At 38.4% G+C, this 16798-nt stretch overlaps 1 protein-coding gene across 1 annotated transcript in view; it reads right to left on the bottom strand.

Moving 5' to 3' along the window:
• tafa3a (TAFA chemokine like family member 3a) overlaps positions 1-15923 on the bottom strand; it is a 65888-nt gene extending 49965 nt beyond the window's left edge. The window contains exon 1 of the mRNA XM_062445451.1: positions 15713-15923. Within this exon, the coding sequence (XP_062301435.1) occupies positions 15713-15824 (112 nt within the window). The 5' untranslated portion in view covers positions 15825-15923. The remainder of the gene's footprint in view (positions 1-15712) is intronic.
• Between the last annotated feature and the right edge of the window lie 875 nt (positions 15924-16798).

Here is a 16798-nt window from a genome sequence, read left to right as displayed (position 1 = left end):
AGTGGTGACACTTTATATTTGTTTCATGTCTGTGACATATTCTACAGATATACATATTGAAACTGTAGTTAAAAGCAGTAATAATGCTGGTATATTGTCAGTGTGACAACAGATCATTTTAACAATCTAATTTTGCTGAGAACCGCACGTCACTCTGATAAAAACAGGTGAGATGCTGACTCTGTAGATGACGTGCTGCTGCAGACGCAGATCTCACGTGGGCTGTTAGGCTGGTGTTAATATGTATGCCCAAATGAAAACCAAGAGGTTCTGTGACACATAACACTGCTGACGCAGGCAGTGTGTCACAGACGTTCCTCTGAGGAACGTTAAAGTTTCACTGGCAAATGTGTTTCATAATGTTTGTGACCACTTCAGTTAGTGTGTATGATGATTGCTTTGTTATTGTGATGTGAATGAATCTTACGGTGACGTAATCTGTTCTCAGGTCTCTTTTGCAAAAGAGCTTTTGATCTCAACGGAATTCCTGAATAAACAAAGCTTAACTAACATGCCTTGCATGCACATGTACTTGCCTAATATATTTTGGCAATATAATTGCTGCTTGGAATATTTTTACTAGCAATGTTTTTCCTATCCAGAAAATTTTGACCATTGGTAGTGCTATGGTGCAATGTTTTTGTGAGCATGTTCTCATGTTTTGTTTATATTTCGTTTAGGTGCACAAAGGCACATGTAAGCCACAAGCAGATGGGCGACACATAACACATGCCTGATATTCCTCTGATTGATATTTGGTGATAGTATCGCACCACGAAATGTGAGATTGTGCCAGCAAAGGCAAGGCAAGACAACGGCTTTTTGAATTTTTAACATACATTTTAAGGAGAAATGATTGTTACGGCAAATGTTATGACTGATGTCCATAAGGCCTGCTCAACTTGACCAAAGTGGAAAACCACTGGTAGTGGCTTTTAACAGATGAAGAATCTTGATATGAATGATTTCCTGAAGTAGTCATTGATGAATGAGGGAGAGGGCTAGAGACCATAATATGCAGCGAATAGCTGAAATGCTAACAATATGCCTGTAGTTAGTTAAAAACATTAGATGTAGCATGTCAAGGGATTATTTTAGCACACAGTTAGAAATAATGCAGGGAGGAATAGTGCAAGAAGAAACAGCCACAGTGATGAAGATGTTTGCTGCAGACAACCAGCATACCTCCAACAGGCAAACAAATTATTTTACTTTGCCTGCTGTGTAATCATGGCTTGGCATGACTACCCCCAAAACAATGAGAAACGCCATAATAATTGTGATCTTGCATGCTGTGCAGATTATCATGTCAAGAAATCAGTCACAAGCTCAGGCTGAAAGTAGAAAAAAACATTTAAAACTGACTATGCTTTTTACTCAGAGGGATTACTTCTCCATAAATCTACCTCTGTAATTGACACATTGGCCACATTTAACATGAACATCGAACCTTGTAACATTACATATAGGACTGAAAATAAGGAAAAGCATGATAGGTCCCCTTTAAAACAGCATAATACATTTCCAGGTTGAACTTGAAATTGTTAACGTTAGTAAGACACTGAATTTTTTTTTTTTATCAACCAAGGTTCAATTTGTTTTGCATTTATCCATCTATTTCATTTTCATGGAAGCAATTTAACATAGTTCCAATACAGAGCATGAAACTGATGCTTCCTGGCTCAGGAGCCGATGGGCGGGACTAGAGAGGACATCAGGGATACTACCTGCACCTGTGCAGTTTGGGCCTTCGCCTGTTTAGCTCGCTGCTTTGGTAATCAAACTCTCTTTCCTGTTCTTTCCAAGCCTCCGCCAGTCAGACTTTTGGTTTTCATTACTGATTCCACTCTATGACATTAATTTAACTTTTGTTGGGGACTATGAGCTGGTTCATAACAACAGAAAGTTTATAGCTATTACTAAGTTTCAACTCCTCTTGGACTAAGACTCTTGTCCTTAGTTGGGCTTTACATGTACAGTATAATTAAAATATACAGCTTTCATCATCATAAAACCCCAGTACACTAAAGATATGGAAGTACAATACAATACATATACTGAACTACATTGATTGTGATGTATGGTTTCAAAGAGTAAAAATGATCAATGCAATACAATTAGAGTACTCTGAATTTTTTTGAAGTATAATAAGGGTAGCTATGCCCCAGTCCAGCAATTCATACAAATATCTGGATAAAGGTAGCAAACTGCTACCAGACCCCAAATAAATCCCCCTGGTTACAATTATATGGTCTCAGTAATTACTTTATTGCAAGCCGAGGCAGTGGTTACAACTATAGAAGTAGAAAGTAGACATGTAGACATACATGGCATTCATTTTGACTTGGCATGTTTTGGAGAATGGAACGGGGGCAGAAGGAGGGGGGTTGTGTTGCTCATGTCCCAGGCCTAGAACCCACATTCTTCTTTTTTGTCTAAAAGCATAATCAATAGCACTCCATGCCCAGCTTCACCATGTCTGTGTTGGGCTCCACAGAGGCAGCAGACAAAAGAGAAGCCAGAGAGATCCTACTCCTGTCTCTGGTCTCTCATCTGACATGCACACAAGCTGGTTATCTGTCAAGCGGATGTCATGTCTGCTCTAAACGGCTGCCATCTCTGCTCTCCAACTGGATTCTCATGTTTTTCATCTTGAACAGATTCCACTGATGCCTTTCAGAGCTGAGTGACAGGCACAGTGTCATGAAACACAGAGGATTGGTTCAACTAAAAGGAGATGAGGGTCCCCTGTTAAACAGTACATTTCTGTAACAATGACAGGGCCACAATGATCTGAACTGCAAACTGAAAATCCATCTTCATTAGACGAAGGAGACGGCAGACAGCGTTAAAAGTAGAACAACAAGCAGAGTCTGGAAATAAGAATGGTTTGCCTCACACCATAGCTGAGGGTCAGAAATTATTCTCTTCTCAATCAAACGGTCATGTAATTACATTAACAAGGCTGCTAACTGAGAGGTATATTTAACCAGGTGCTCTAAATCATACCTCACCCTGGAAAACAATATTCTCTTTAGTGGTGAGGCAGCCATCGGCACTGATCCCCTGTTGAATTTCAGGCCGCCTGAGGAAACTATTAAAGGAGCATCTGACCAGTCCACCCACTGACAGCTCAATATAAATGTTCCTCTTTTTAATAGACCATCTTGCTGAAAAATATGTCGACAAACCTTTTAAAAAAGCCATTTCTGGAGAACACCAGTGGTTCCACCCATTACATTTTATGCTCCAGTCCATTCACATAAACTTGATGCTCAGCCTCGGTTGCTGTTTTTATGGTGCGATGTGGACACTCGGCACTGCACTTCATTCCTGGGGAGATGTGTGCCAGAAGGCGAAAAGTCATGGAGCGCAGCCAGAAGACGGAGGCAAGCAATTGATAGACTGCATTTTAGAAGCTTATATTTCACTTTATTCAGTCAGTATCCAGCCTCTAGTGAATAACTACCAGGCCATATAGCGTAGCATTACTTTAAAAGAAAAGACGTAACTACCCAAGGCTGAACAGCTGACGAGTTTCTCCGGCTTCTTTCCCAACATGACATGACTAAAGATGAGCACACATAATTTGTTGTTAGGATTTATTTGATCAAACTGCATTGAAAAGTGGTTTCTGGGGACAGTTGCTAAGGCAAATGTATTAGATTTACAGATGAGGGGTTGCAAATCTGTAATTGTAAGTGCAGGGAATCAGCGTTTAGAGAGGACATCCAAGTTTCCTGACATGTTCTCAGATATCTTGGAATAATACTAGATGCCAATTTAGAGACATGTCAAATTGTTGAAAAGCATTCACTGGAAAAGCATTCTCAATGACAGCTACAATAACCAGCCCTCAGAAAGAAAAAGAAAATCCTTAAGATGAATTTCAATTGATCATGACAGACACCTAACATATCTCAAAGCATGCTGTGGGAATATTGTTTTCTTTGCTTAGAATTCATTTATCTAAAAGGTGCCACATACCAAAAATGAATCAAATTAAAATAACTTATTTAAAACTGCTATAATTTCTTTTTTGTCATCACAATGGATCAAAAGACTATGTGTAATGTAAAACCCACATATTACTACCATCCCCACTTTGCAGTTATCCTCAACTCTACATAGTATTTTATCATCTTTCAGCTCACTGTTTAGCTGTCCTCCTTGTTTACTGTTTTGGTTCACTCTCAGCACTTTCATAGCACTGTATTCGGCAACAGCAGGAAGCTATTTTCAGCTAAAAAGGCCTAAAAATCCACTATCTGCCTACAACTAAACAACAGAAAGAGGTTAGGGTTAGGGTTAGCAAAGTTAGCAACTTGCTGGTGAACATTTAGCAGCTAAAGAACCATCTGATTCCCTCAGGAGTTGGTGAAGACAAAATAGAGCTACGAAGTCCAGTGAATATTGGGCTTACATTCATCAGGTAGACCGAAGTGTGACTCTAAAATGTAAGCTGATGTGGCTCGGTGTTCGCTGCATCTGTAAATAGGCAACTGTTTGCTAACAAGTTTAACATCAACTAAAGGTGATATACACAGCTGGTATCATATCTGCCCGAATCAATTATCACAGGTTTAACTTCACTATAAAACATATTAATACAGTTTTTTTATCTTTTTAATGTGCTTTGTAAATTAATTGACTCAACTTGACTTGAATACAAATGAGGCGCTTTGAGTTAAAATGATTTGGATATTAGTATTCACAGTTCAGGCCTTTCATGTTCTAAGTAGTAATTAAGGAATGATCAAACCGCCATTTCACCTTTTGTAACAGTTTTGTGTCTCTGTAAATTTTATTTAGGATTTTTCTGCCTGAACTCACGTGAAAGTCAGCCCCATAGTCTTTGAAGTGTGTAATCCCCGTGCACCACAGGAACAGTCAAGACATCAGGTTGCAAATATCAAGTATTTGATAACATTGTGGCAGTACATATCATCACTGTGGTTAAGACACAATTTGTAAACCTCTTAAAATACGACATAATCTACTCAGACCATGAGTTAACCTGCTTTATGTGAAAATGTACATTTACTTTGATGCACTACAATAGTTTAAGGTAAGATGTACTATTGTAGTGGATTTTATGGAGTAGATAAAAAAAGATCTGCATGTAATGCTGATACATGTATGGCCTTTGAATTCTAAAAAGGTACGGCTTTGCTTTCCTGCTTCTGTTTCCATAATGATTCAAACAACCCTGTCTGCTCATCTGAGGCTATTAAAACTGCTATGATACACTATACAGCTATACTGTGTGTGTGTCACTCTTGAAAACACTCCACTAAAAAACATTTGTACAGCATTTAGTGTAACACAGCTCAACTTAAGCATTAACATACAATTCCTATGGCCTATACAACAGCTCATTTACTATGGGTGAACCTGAAATATTCTATAAAATTAGACATCAGAGAAGTAAATGTGTAATCTGCTACGCCATGCTGCTACCACTTTTTTTTTAATTATTATTAAGCATAACATACAACACCTATCTAAACTTTACTGAGGATGCATTGTGCTTGTACAGTCTGAGCACCCATTCAACCCCAAAGTAGTCATATACATAGAGGTATGAATCTTTCTATCAACCTTTTCTCAACTAAAGAGTAAAAATTTCCTGTACACATGACTCGTAAAAAAACTGTATCTTATTGTAGTTTTAGTTAAGTTAAGGGTTAATTGTCCTAAATTAGATATGACCTTTTGTGCATAAACATTTCCGTTTAAGACTTGTATATAACCCATATAAGAATGAGAGAATGACCAGGAAACATCAGAGTGTGAAGTTAGTAATATCCTGGGTAGCAGCTTACTGTCAGCCTCATGTGGACAGCCGCTCAGTCTTTAGAAGTTTTAGTCCACAATTGGTACACCACTAATAATGGAAGCAAAACATGAGGAGTTGCTTGGAGCTTTAGTTGTTCTTTTTTTTCCAAAGATAAAATAATAAAATATGAGCAGCTGTCTACTACAATTGGAGTAAAGTTAGTTGGAAATTTTCCATTTCTTTGATCATAAACTTTACAACATGTAATAGGTTCTGCAGGATTTCCATGGTAAACGTCTTGTCTTCAGAAGTGAAATCCTTATCCTTTATCTTAATCAGTCAGCAAATCCCCCAAAACGTAATATGGTCCAAGTGACAAAACCTTCCACTGTAGCTGCTATTATAACTCTTGTCAGACCTGAGCAAAGGAAGAAGATAAAACATTACTTTAAAAATGCTGTTTATTTCCTTTTTCCAACTGAAAATCAACCTTGGTATCTTTAAACCATGAATGCTGCTGTTCCCTAACCTTAATCACATGATTATTGTTATTATTGTAAACATGATGACAAATGGATCCAGGACCACAAGACCTTTTAACCCAAAACTATGATCTTTCCCTTGCTTTAACTCTTTCCAAGTTGTGTTTGTGCCTAACCCTGGCTTAACCAGAGCAGCATAAGATCAGAAAACTGATTTGTTTTTCAAAAGTAATTTATACCAGTTTTGGAAACCACTGACAAATGATAGGAGTTTAACTGTTTAATTTGGACTTGTTGGATGGTGGATTGTTTACTTCTGCCTACAACCAGGATTCATCTATATAATTATCATTCATAACCAAGAGAGACCTTGAACATTAACAGGTCCATATTCTCCACACACATGTTAAACCTTAATTTTTTTTTTTTTAACATATGCATCCTGGTTAAGCATGCAACATTTCAGGTCAAGTAAAGATGAATTGTAAATATTAATTGAGTAATGTTTTGAATTTAAGGTACAATAAAGGGAATCGCAGAATAAATACTGCAGAATTAAAACAAATGTCTATGAATGGGTTCATTCTCTGTTCATGCTGATTTCCCTGTGGACTTACTGATTTGAAGTATCTGTCTCATACACTGTATAGGTCAGTTATATGATTTGAAGCTTTTATCCAGAAGGTGGCAATATGCACTGAAATATTAACTCATATTATTAAAAAATAAAAAGGTACATCTAAGTTATATTTAGCTTTTCCCTCATGTCTTTAATATTATAGCAATGCTACCAGAGCATGAGAACAATATGTTTGAAAGCCGTACAATGTTGATATGATACATAAACTATACAAAGTACTAATTCAAAAGTTAATGATTTGTAGTACCAAGAATTAAATTGCCTCTCATATCACACAGTCTGTGAAGCAGTGAATTGCCGTCACTAACAAACTAATCACATCAGAATTTTTCTACACATTAAAATTTCAACAGAGAACAGAAACCGTGTGATAAGGAATGGAGCTGTGGCCAATTTGAAAGAGGACTGTACCTCCTTGTGCTAAGCTTCAACCAAGCATAGACCATTAACAGCAATACAATCGACTAACTTTAAAGGAGGTTGCTCTAATTGCTGGGTAAGGGCAGGCTTTTACTTTGTAAGACCCAATTACTGCCATGCTGTTAGCACTTCTCCACTAATTGCATTCATCAGCTCAAATCATTATCACCAGGCTCTCCTTCGATTTCTATCAAAATCCAAAAATCCTCATTTCTTTGAGTTTCAGAATTGCTAGAGGTAACTCATAATGTGGCGAGGGATAATGGGTTTACATTTGAGCTGTAATTAGAGAGGGAATGGAGATGGAAGACCGCTGGCATGTTATCTGATTCTGGCACAGTATGCGTCCAATACCTGCCACAATGAAACACTGAGACACATCTTTTAATGCAGGCAGAGTGCAGACACGGACAATAAAGTAAAATGCTGGCTACTGGTGGTTCCAACTTGAATCTTACTATTGTAATTTTGGCAACATTTTTTATCATTTATGATGACGTGCTCACCGAGGTAATTGTTATGATGATGAAATATGGTAGCATTGTGATCCGACAAGGTGTAAAAAAGACAATAATAATAACTTTAATTGAATAGCAACTATCATACAAAATAAAAAATGCAGCTCAGTGCTCAAGTGCTTTACAACAACAAAAAATGGCATGCACCAAATGAAATCAAAAAATACATGATGGTAATTTGAGAATTAATAGGCAAAAACTCAGATGGTATTTCACAATGTGCACACAATCTGTAAGCGCTGATTCACAGATTGTGTGCACATTGTGAAATACCTAGCCTCATGAAGCATAAAATAACCTCCTTTTTACCAATGGACACAGATTCACCACTGGTCTTGACAACAATTTAGATCAGTCAAGTTTATCCAAATCAAGAACATCTACTAAGGTTGAATAAAAATATACATCCTTATACTTTTGTAAAGGAGGAGAATTAATTCCCTAATAGAATTACAAACGAGTTGTATGAATTATCATACATATTGTAACAAGTAGCCCTCCAGCTACTAGGCTGAATCAATCAGATAGTTGAAACATAAAGACTTGTTGTGGTTGGAATTTGAAATGAAAACGAATTAGCAGACGAGCAGATAAGTCAAAAGACCAGCGGGGGACCTAGACATTCCCGGAAGCCATCAATAGCACATGAGTAGGTTATAGTTACAGATTTGCCGCTAGGTATATGCCCACAGCTTGGAGTGATTACAATTGGAACTGAAAGGGAGACAATTTGCCACTATGGAAGAAATCCAGGATGAATCACAGGAGGCTCTGGACACAGTGACAAAAAATAACAACAGGAAATGTTTCCAGGAATGGGAGAAGCACTGGGACAAGTATGTCTCAAGGAGTGCTTTGAAGGAGATTCAAAATGCACTACTGAAAAATGTATAATTTTTGAGTCCCCCCTGGTTCATATGTAAATGGAATGGAAAACTATCGACAAAAAAAGAGGAGAGACCAAGCTTAAGCAGAGACCCTTTCAGAATCACTGTATCTTTTGTTGATTCACATGTGCAGCCACAGTCACTGCACCCATTATGTTTTCTCTTTGTTGTGAAATACTTCTGAGCACGTTCATGAGGCTGTCCCATCTAATAATGGGGTACGATGAATGTTTACTTGAGCCTATCTGATAGGGCTGTGGGGTAGGACAAAAAAGACTGGGAACTATAATTTGTCTAAACCACCTTATTTGGAGGTAAAACTGAAAGTGAGTGAGACTAAAATGTCTGTAATCAATCGATTGAATACATCATTGCACAGGAAAAATGTAGAGCTGATATGTTTGAAACAGACAAAGGTCAAATTTTACCCTGATCTTAACCATTGACTTGAATGGTGTAACATTATTATTACCAATAAAAATTATGACAAAAACTATAAAAATAAGGCCTTAATTGCATAAAACCAGAATTTGTCTACTCTACATTGTGTCTTTTTTCTTATTTTTTTTATCACCGTAACATTACCCACGATAAAAAGAACAAGCTCAGGAGTGAATGTGAATAAAACTATTGACATTCTCTAAGCACATACACTATCCTCTGCTCCCTTCAGTTGACTACACAACCACACACACACACACACACACACACACACACACACACACACACACACACACACACACACACACACACACACACACACAGGATACAACCAAGGCCACACACAGCCACTCATGGCTCATCTATACAGCTGCCATTCAGATGCGTATAGCAGAGGACGTTTGATGGTTTTCTAATCTCAGTAGCTGCCACCGGGAGATGGGGCGAGCTGACCTCTGTCATCCCCACAGTGCATCTCAAACAGCTTCACATCTCCATCTCAATCTCCCTCTACTTGCAATCTCCGTCCACCATTGTGTCGTCCACCTGCTCTCCAAATGTCAGAACGAATGCTCTGCAACCGCATCCCCACACATCCCCAGGGTGGGGGTGACCTGCTCAGCCGCCGCTTAGTATAATGTCATGCTATCCTTGGGCAAGGGTTCCACGCTGACCTGCCGTGTGGAATGTGCAGCAGGCGGCTGTATGCAAAGCAAGCAAGCAAAACTTTATTTATATAGCACATTTCATTCCAGATGGAAACACAATGGGCTTCACAGAGTGTGAGCTACCATGGAAGTTGCAGCCACAAAAGCTATGTGGATAGTGTAAAAGATAAAACATTAGGGAACACACAAAAAAACATGAAGAATTTAGGAATAAAATAAAAAATAATTAATTGATAGGGCAGGATGTTCCAGCAGCTTGGAGCATAAAAGCTAAAAGCAGTTTCACCAGTTTTCGTGGAAACCCAGGGAATAACCAGATGGCCTGTTCAAAATGACCTGAGGGGTCTAGTTGGTTCATTGCTCACAAGCATGTCAGAGACATATTGGGGTGCCAGACCATGTAGGGCCTTAAAACGAGCGTTAAAATTTTCAATTCTAAAATTTACTGGAAGCCTGTGTAAAGACATCAGCACAGGCTTTATATGGTTGTATTTCCTTTTTCTAGTTAAAACTCTTGAGCTGGAGTAGCTGCAGTCCATCAAGATACTAGGTATTCCTATAAGCAGTGTGTTACAGTAGTCTAGATAACTGGAAAGCATGGACAAGTTTTTCATTGTTGTCCTGGGATAAAAAGCTCCTTATCTTTGTGATATTTCTTGAATGCTAAAATAATTATGCTGCTTTCACACAGAAACAGAGATATAAATACAGATATTATACTTCATTACAGGGTACCTCACAAGCCAGATAAGTGGAAGAACTCAAATCCTGATGAGGAATAATGAAGTAAAAAATTGAATCAGAAGAAAAATTAATCAGCTGTTCCTCGTCCTTGAAACCTTGTCCTACAGAGCTTTCAACATAAGCGACAGGAAGTAAATAGCAACAGGCCAGTGGTACAGAGAGTTGTTGCTTGTCTAGTTGCATTGAGGTAAAGTGGCAGGATTCAGAACATTGCAGACTGGCACATTGCATGTAGTTGCAAGTTTCTAATAGTCTCATTGTGAATCTTTGATCTAAACTGGCCTTAACAGTAGCTATACAGTATTTACATGGCTAGGTCTGCAGCAAGAAAAACGTATTCTACAAAATGAATAATGAACATTTAACACCTTAAATAAAAGAGCATACCTACAGAGAGTGCTCCACCAGGTGTATTTGAAGAGGCTGGATGGACATCAATATTTGCTTAGACATAGATCAGCTATACAACTGTGGCAGTAGTGGTTGCTAATAAAACCAAAATCAACTAACTGGAACAAAAAGAGAATTATTAAAAACCCAAAGACTAAAGGCCCAAACGCACTGAAAGCATCTGCCCCATATATTTTGAAGTATACCTATTGTTCTCAAATGGCTAAAAGCACACCAAAAGCGTTATGAGGAGCGTCAAACTGCCTTGACACGCCTACTCTGACCTTGGAGTACCAAATGAAGACAAAAAAACGTTTTTTTCTGCAGCTTAAAAAGAGAGAGATAGCATGAGTAAACTAAGAGCACCAGCAAGAGAGAGAGACAGAGATAGCATGAGAGTGGCAATGGTCGAGCAAGGTGAACAAGATTAATAAAATGTGATATTCTGATTTTTTCATGATGGTTATGTTTTAAAGCACAAGTACATAACCATCAAACACTCAACAGATAATTTAAGTTTCATTTTTCCCCTCTGCATTTCTGCTCATTCTCTTCATTAATTCATTACATCCAATTAATGCAGCAGTAAATACAAAAAACAACGGGACAAATCTGTGTTGGTTCTGTGGTGTTGGCATTTCAAACCTGATGCCTGCAGTGCGCCATAGGAGCATCAAATGACGTGCGTCATTTATCACTTTCAGTGCCTTAAATCTACCCCAGATGTATTCAAGGCTGGACTGTCTCAAATTATATTATTTTGAATTTCTAAAATTATTTAAACCTTTTAAACACTAAAAAAGCATCTGCTGCAGCCTGGCTCTCTTCAACATCCATCAACATGAAAAGCTCTCCTCACATCCTTACAGGCTTCGTCTGTGCCAGCATAGGTAAACAATTCTAATTTAATTTAATTTTTATTGTTTCCAAAAAATGATCTGACTGAGACAGGGAAGTGGAAAAAACATTAATGTCAGGCAAAATAAAATAAAGTTTTTGTTGGATTCTACCATTAACTTGGGCTCTGGAGAATTAGTTTGTTCCTAATATGAACACTGAAAATGAAGAGGGGGGGGGGCTAAAGCCAATTTGCATAGAATACAAAAAATCCCCCGAAGCACAAAAATCAGCTTGAGAATGAGCCATTAGAGTGCATCACACAGTTTTTAGAAAGTCTCTACCATAAGCAAATATGGAAATATCTCACTGAATTCAAATGAGAGCCAGTGCACAATTTTATCTTATTAATAAGGCAACATGGCCCCTTGTGTGCGTGTGAATATAGAACAGGACCTTCATTTAAACCCAGCGTAAACCTGAGCTCCAAAGTCATTTTGATTCCAATTTGTGGCGCTAGCCATGTGGCTTAATGCATATTTAAAAATGTAACAGAGTTTACGACCTGTAAACAGCACTGCTTAGAGTGTTTTTGTCTCAATAAGAGGAAGCTGTAACATTGCATCACACAGCCTTCGTGGGAAATGGGTTTTTCATGACTGTTTTACTCTTTACCACATTTCAGCATTTGCCCTCACAGACACTGACCAACGAACCACAGAGAACTTCATTACTGTTTTCTTTTTTTTTAATGAGACAGGGTGAGTTACTGTTAAAAAAAACTATAAACGTATATAAATAGCTGAGTAATGAGCCTCCCATTTGACCTGGTCACATCATCAGTCTAAATCCTATTGATGGCACCAAAACAAATTGTACAGCCAAAAGGTGCTAGTTATCACGCTCACTCTCTCGCTCCAAACCACTCTCCTCTCACACACTCTATCGCCCTTCCTCTCCCTCTCCACTCTTTCATGACTAGCTAATGAATGTAGATGGTGCTCTGGGGGAAGCAGTGGTCTTATTATGGGGGTTATGTGTGAGCGCTGTAAGCTCAGCAAGCTGCAGTCAAGCTATGGTGAAAGGTTCAATTGCTTTGGCAAAGCCCCCACCTCAATAAACAGAGGGGCTAAAGAGGTTTGTTTATTGGGCCCACCTTGACTTGACCTCCGTAGCTCAGGGACAGGCTGTGTGATTACCTAAGTGTCAGTACAGCCTGGGGAGAACAGAGGAAGTCTACTTGTGCTGGCCCTCTCTCTCTCGCTCCTAATAAATCACAGGAATAAGCGCACAAGCCACGACAGCAGGACAAATGCAAAACCAAAGAGACAGCAGTGTAAGCCAGAAGATTAAAGGGTTTATCTGATATGTTTGCAGTCAAACAAGTGGGAATCACCACTGTCTTGTCAGTCTAGAAGGATCAAATATAGTGAGAAAAAAATGATGAAAAAGTATTGATCTGATTATCACATGAGAAGGTGAAAAGTAAACGTGTAATCCCCCATGAATGATGTGGAGTTGCAGGTGCAAAAAGAGCTATCGCAATACATGTCCAAAAGTATGTGGACACTTTGAACATTGCATATGTGATTCCAAACCCAGCCTCTGTGTTTTCCAATTAGGTATTCCAAACCATAGACATGTGGGAATACTTTTCCCAAGATTGACCTGACAGGTTACCCGACAGTGTGCAGGTATTGTCTCCTGTTCAGCCACAAGATCATTAGTGAGGTTGAGCAGTGATGTTGGGTGATAAGATCTGGCTCACCAGCGTTCCAATGCATCCCAAAGGTGTTGGATAGGGTTGAGTTCAGAGCTCTGTGCAGGCCAACTTGGAAAACCTTTTATTTTTTCAGATACTTTGTTTGATACACTGGTGAATTCTTTTGTTGAAAAGAAAAGAACTTTCAACAAACTTTTCAAACAAAGTTTGAAGCACACTAATGCATCACTGTATACTGTAGAATTAAGACTTCCTTTCATTTGAACTAAACAGCTTATCCCTGACAAATTGCCAATTGTGGACTGTGGTTAGTTTTCTGTCTGTTCAATTGGCTGTTGAGTTGCTATATGATTGATGAGCTTTGGCACAAGTTTAATGTGTGTGGGTTTTTTAAACACTAATTACCAAAATAGTATGGTATGACAATTAGTAAAAAGCACTTTTTTTCAAGATCTTGCTCAAGATGTTTCACCATCATTTCAATTTGTTTTAATTTTTTCTTGTTAACTTTCCAATTTTTACATCAGCAGCGACTTTCCAAAGTCTTAATTAATGTCTGGTAGCACAAATCTTGTATTATTTGCAGTTACTGCAACTTTTTTGTGCATTTACTGCCAAAATATCATACTGTGATCACTGGTATTTATTGTATTTTTATTATTATATTAATAATATATAGTTTGGTTTCTGGACAAAGCAACAGAAAAAAATAACATAGTGGTGCCCTCCTCAGGCCAATCAATGTAAACATTGGATCATAAAACAGTTTGATCAGCATTATTGTTCATCACACCTCAACAAAGAACCTGCTATTTTGTATTTTTTCTATTTTGCATTGTGTTTGCATTTGTGTTTGTGTTTTTGTATTCCCTCCCCATGCTGTCCCTCCTGTCTTGGATTTGGGTTTTGATGTCTTATCAAAGTATTTTTGCTGGTCATGTTTTTGTGTTTGGCTAACATGAGGCTGTTTTCTCTAGCCATGGCGTGCTATTTGTCCTCCAGTGGAATAAGGCTCATTATTTCAATGTGTAGTCACAGTTTCTGTTGTTATGCCCAGGGATCAGGCCATCTCTCCATTAAGGGAAATCGCTTTGAAAGGTCCTGTCCCCTGCCACATACATACACACACCAACAAGCAAACACAGATGCAATCACACAGTTACTGTACTGGTATTACTATTTCCATGTGATCTTTGTCTTGCATGATTGCCTGTCGAACGTAAACAAAACAGAACCATCTTTGTCTTGCTGGTGAGCACACAAACTGGACAGCTCTGCTAATTATATCAGTTTCTTTGAAAACAATCATGTGCCTGGCACATGTGACTGGTCTGTAAGGAACATGTTGTAGCACACCATGATTGCTGTACCAGTTATAATACATTTAAATCACTACATGTGATATGTTACAACTTAATGATACAGTGTAAGTTGATGTATCATATTCGTTATGAAGCATCTTACTGTCCTTTTGTGATTGATATATTGTTCTGGGTGAAAGAAAAGTGTAGAAATGTATAATTATCTTTTTTTATAAACTTAAAATGTTATACCTTTCACCGCCTATTTTAATAAAATCTCTAAGAGCAGGTAAAAGGATTGTCTATTTAGTGACTCCACATTCAAGGCCTATGACAGAAAGGTTGTTGTATACCTGGGAAATCATTGCAGAAAAAAAAACATGTGCAGAGGCTGTTAATGAGTGATGTTTTGTCCTCCCTAAACAATGGCCATTAAAGTCTATTCAACATGAAATGTAAAGGATTATACCAGACTATGTGTGTACTGGTTTGTTTGTTTATTTGTTTTTGTTCCTAGTAGGATTAATGCCTTTGAAATACCAATCCTGCTGGTCTATTTGCCACAGTCTGATACTGCTGCTTTCTGTTCTCCTGCCATCCTGTAAGTCAGAAGTTCCCATTATTTAAAAAGAAATACATTAAAAACTGTTTTCTGGATTCATCTTTTTAGTCTTTTCATAGGCATTGACAGTAATTCCTTTAATCCTCTGCTTCTCCAGTTGAGCTGTTGGTCAGTCAGTAGTAGCAGGCTTTGGTGGTTCTGGGCAAGACGCCCAGAGCAATATATCCTGGTGTGAATGTTTGTTTCTGTGCATTATGAAGAAAGCACCATGTTCAGCCATCAATGCCTGGAGAAATAACAGTGAACATGCAGTTTTTTACCTATGTGGCTTCTGTGTGACGATGTACTGGTCAGTTGTCCCCAGAGAGACACCATACAGACGGTCAGCAGCAGCACCCTTCTGCACATGCTCTGTAGGTCCCTCTCCCGCATTCTGTAAAAAAAAAAAAAAAAAGAAAGAAAGAAAAGAGAGAGAAACAAAAATCACTGGCGGTCAGCCATATTTGCATAACATGAACACTCAGATGTGCAGGCTGGCTCATTTGGGCTCATGCCAACAAGCTGCCAAAGCTTTGGCTTGGCAGTCAGAGGTGGTCAATTAGAGTAACTCCTGAAATCACAAAGCTTGGATCTACAGAGCTTTAAGTGGACGCCTTTGCTGTGTTAAGGATTAGCCTGCTGAGAGCTACAACAGCCAAATATAAATAAGTACCATAACAGCACATACCAGCAAAAATCCTCTATTATAGCTCAGTCACACCAGCATTTCATTGCAAAATGAGTTCATTTCAGTGGAATCACAGTAATTAGTGGATTTGCTCACAAAGGAAATGCACAAGTTCAACTTTGGTTAACCTCCTGGTTTCCGTTTGTACTTGTTTGTAGTCAGAGTAGTATTGACCAATACGTTTGAGCAGACTTCAGTTATATGCAAGTAAACAGTCTGTGTGGAGAGCAAAAGAGGCTGAAAACACTGGGCAACAATTTAGCTTTTCATTATCTTTTTTATCATTTATCTGTATATGCATTTTTTTTTTATTGATATTAGCCAAAATTTGGATCATCTGGATGTCTCAAGTTGCTATTCTAACTGTAAACCATAACCAGTGCATGAAAGAGGAAATGTTGGCCCAGTTATGGTAAATGGTAAATGGACTTCACTTATATAGCACCTTTCTAATCTACACTCAAAGTGCTTTTACTCTACAAGTCACATTCACCCATTCATGCACATATTTACAGGCAGATGGCAGGGACTGCCACGAAGGGTGGCAACCTGTTCATCAGGTGGAGCTAACCATTCACACACTCAGACACCGCAGGAGAAACATTGGGGAGCAATTTGGGGTTCAGTATCTTGCGCAAGGATCCTTAGGTACGCAGACTAGAGGAGCCGGAAAACTGGA

This window comes from Scomber scombrus, chromosome 3, assembly GCF_963691925.1.
Source record: "Scomber scombrus chromosome 3, fScoSco1.1, whole genome shotgun sequence".
Taxonomy (NCBI): domain Eukaryota; kingdom Metazoa; phylum Chordata; class Actinopteri; order Scombriformes; family Scombridae; genus Scomber; species Scomber scombrus.
Note: the sequence above shows the minus strand (reverse complement) of the source record. Positions and strands in the feature narration are given on the sequence as shown.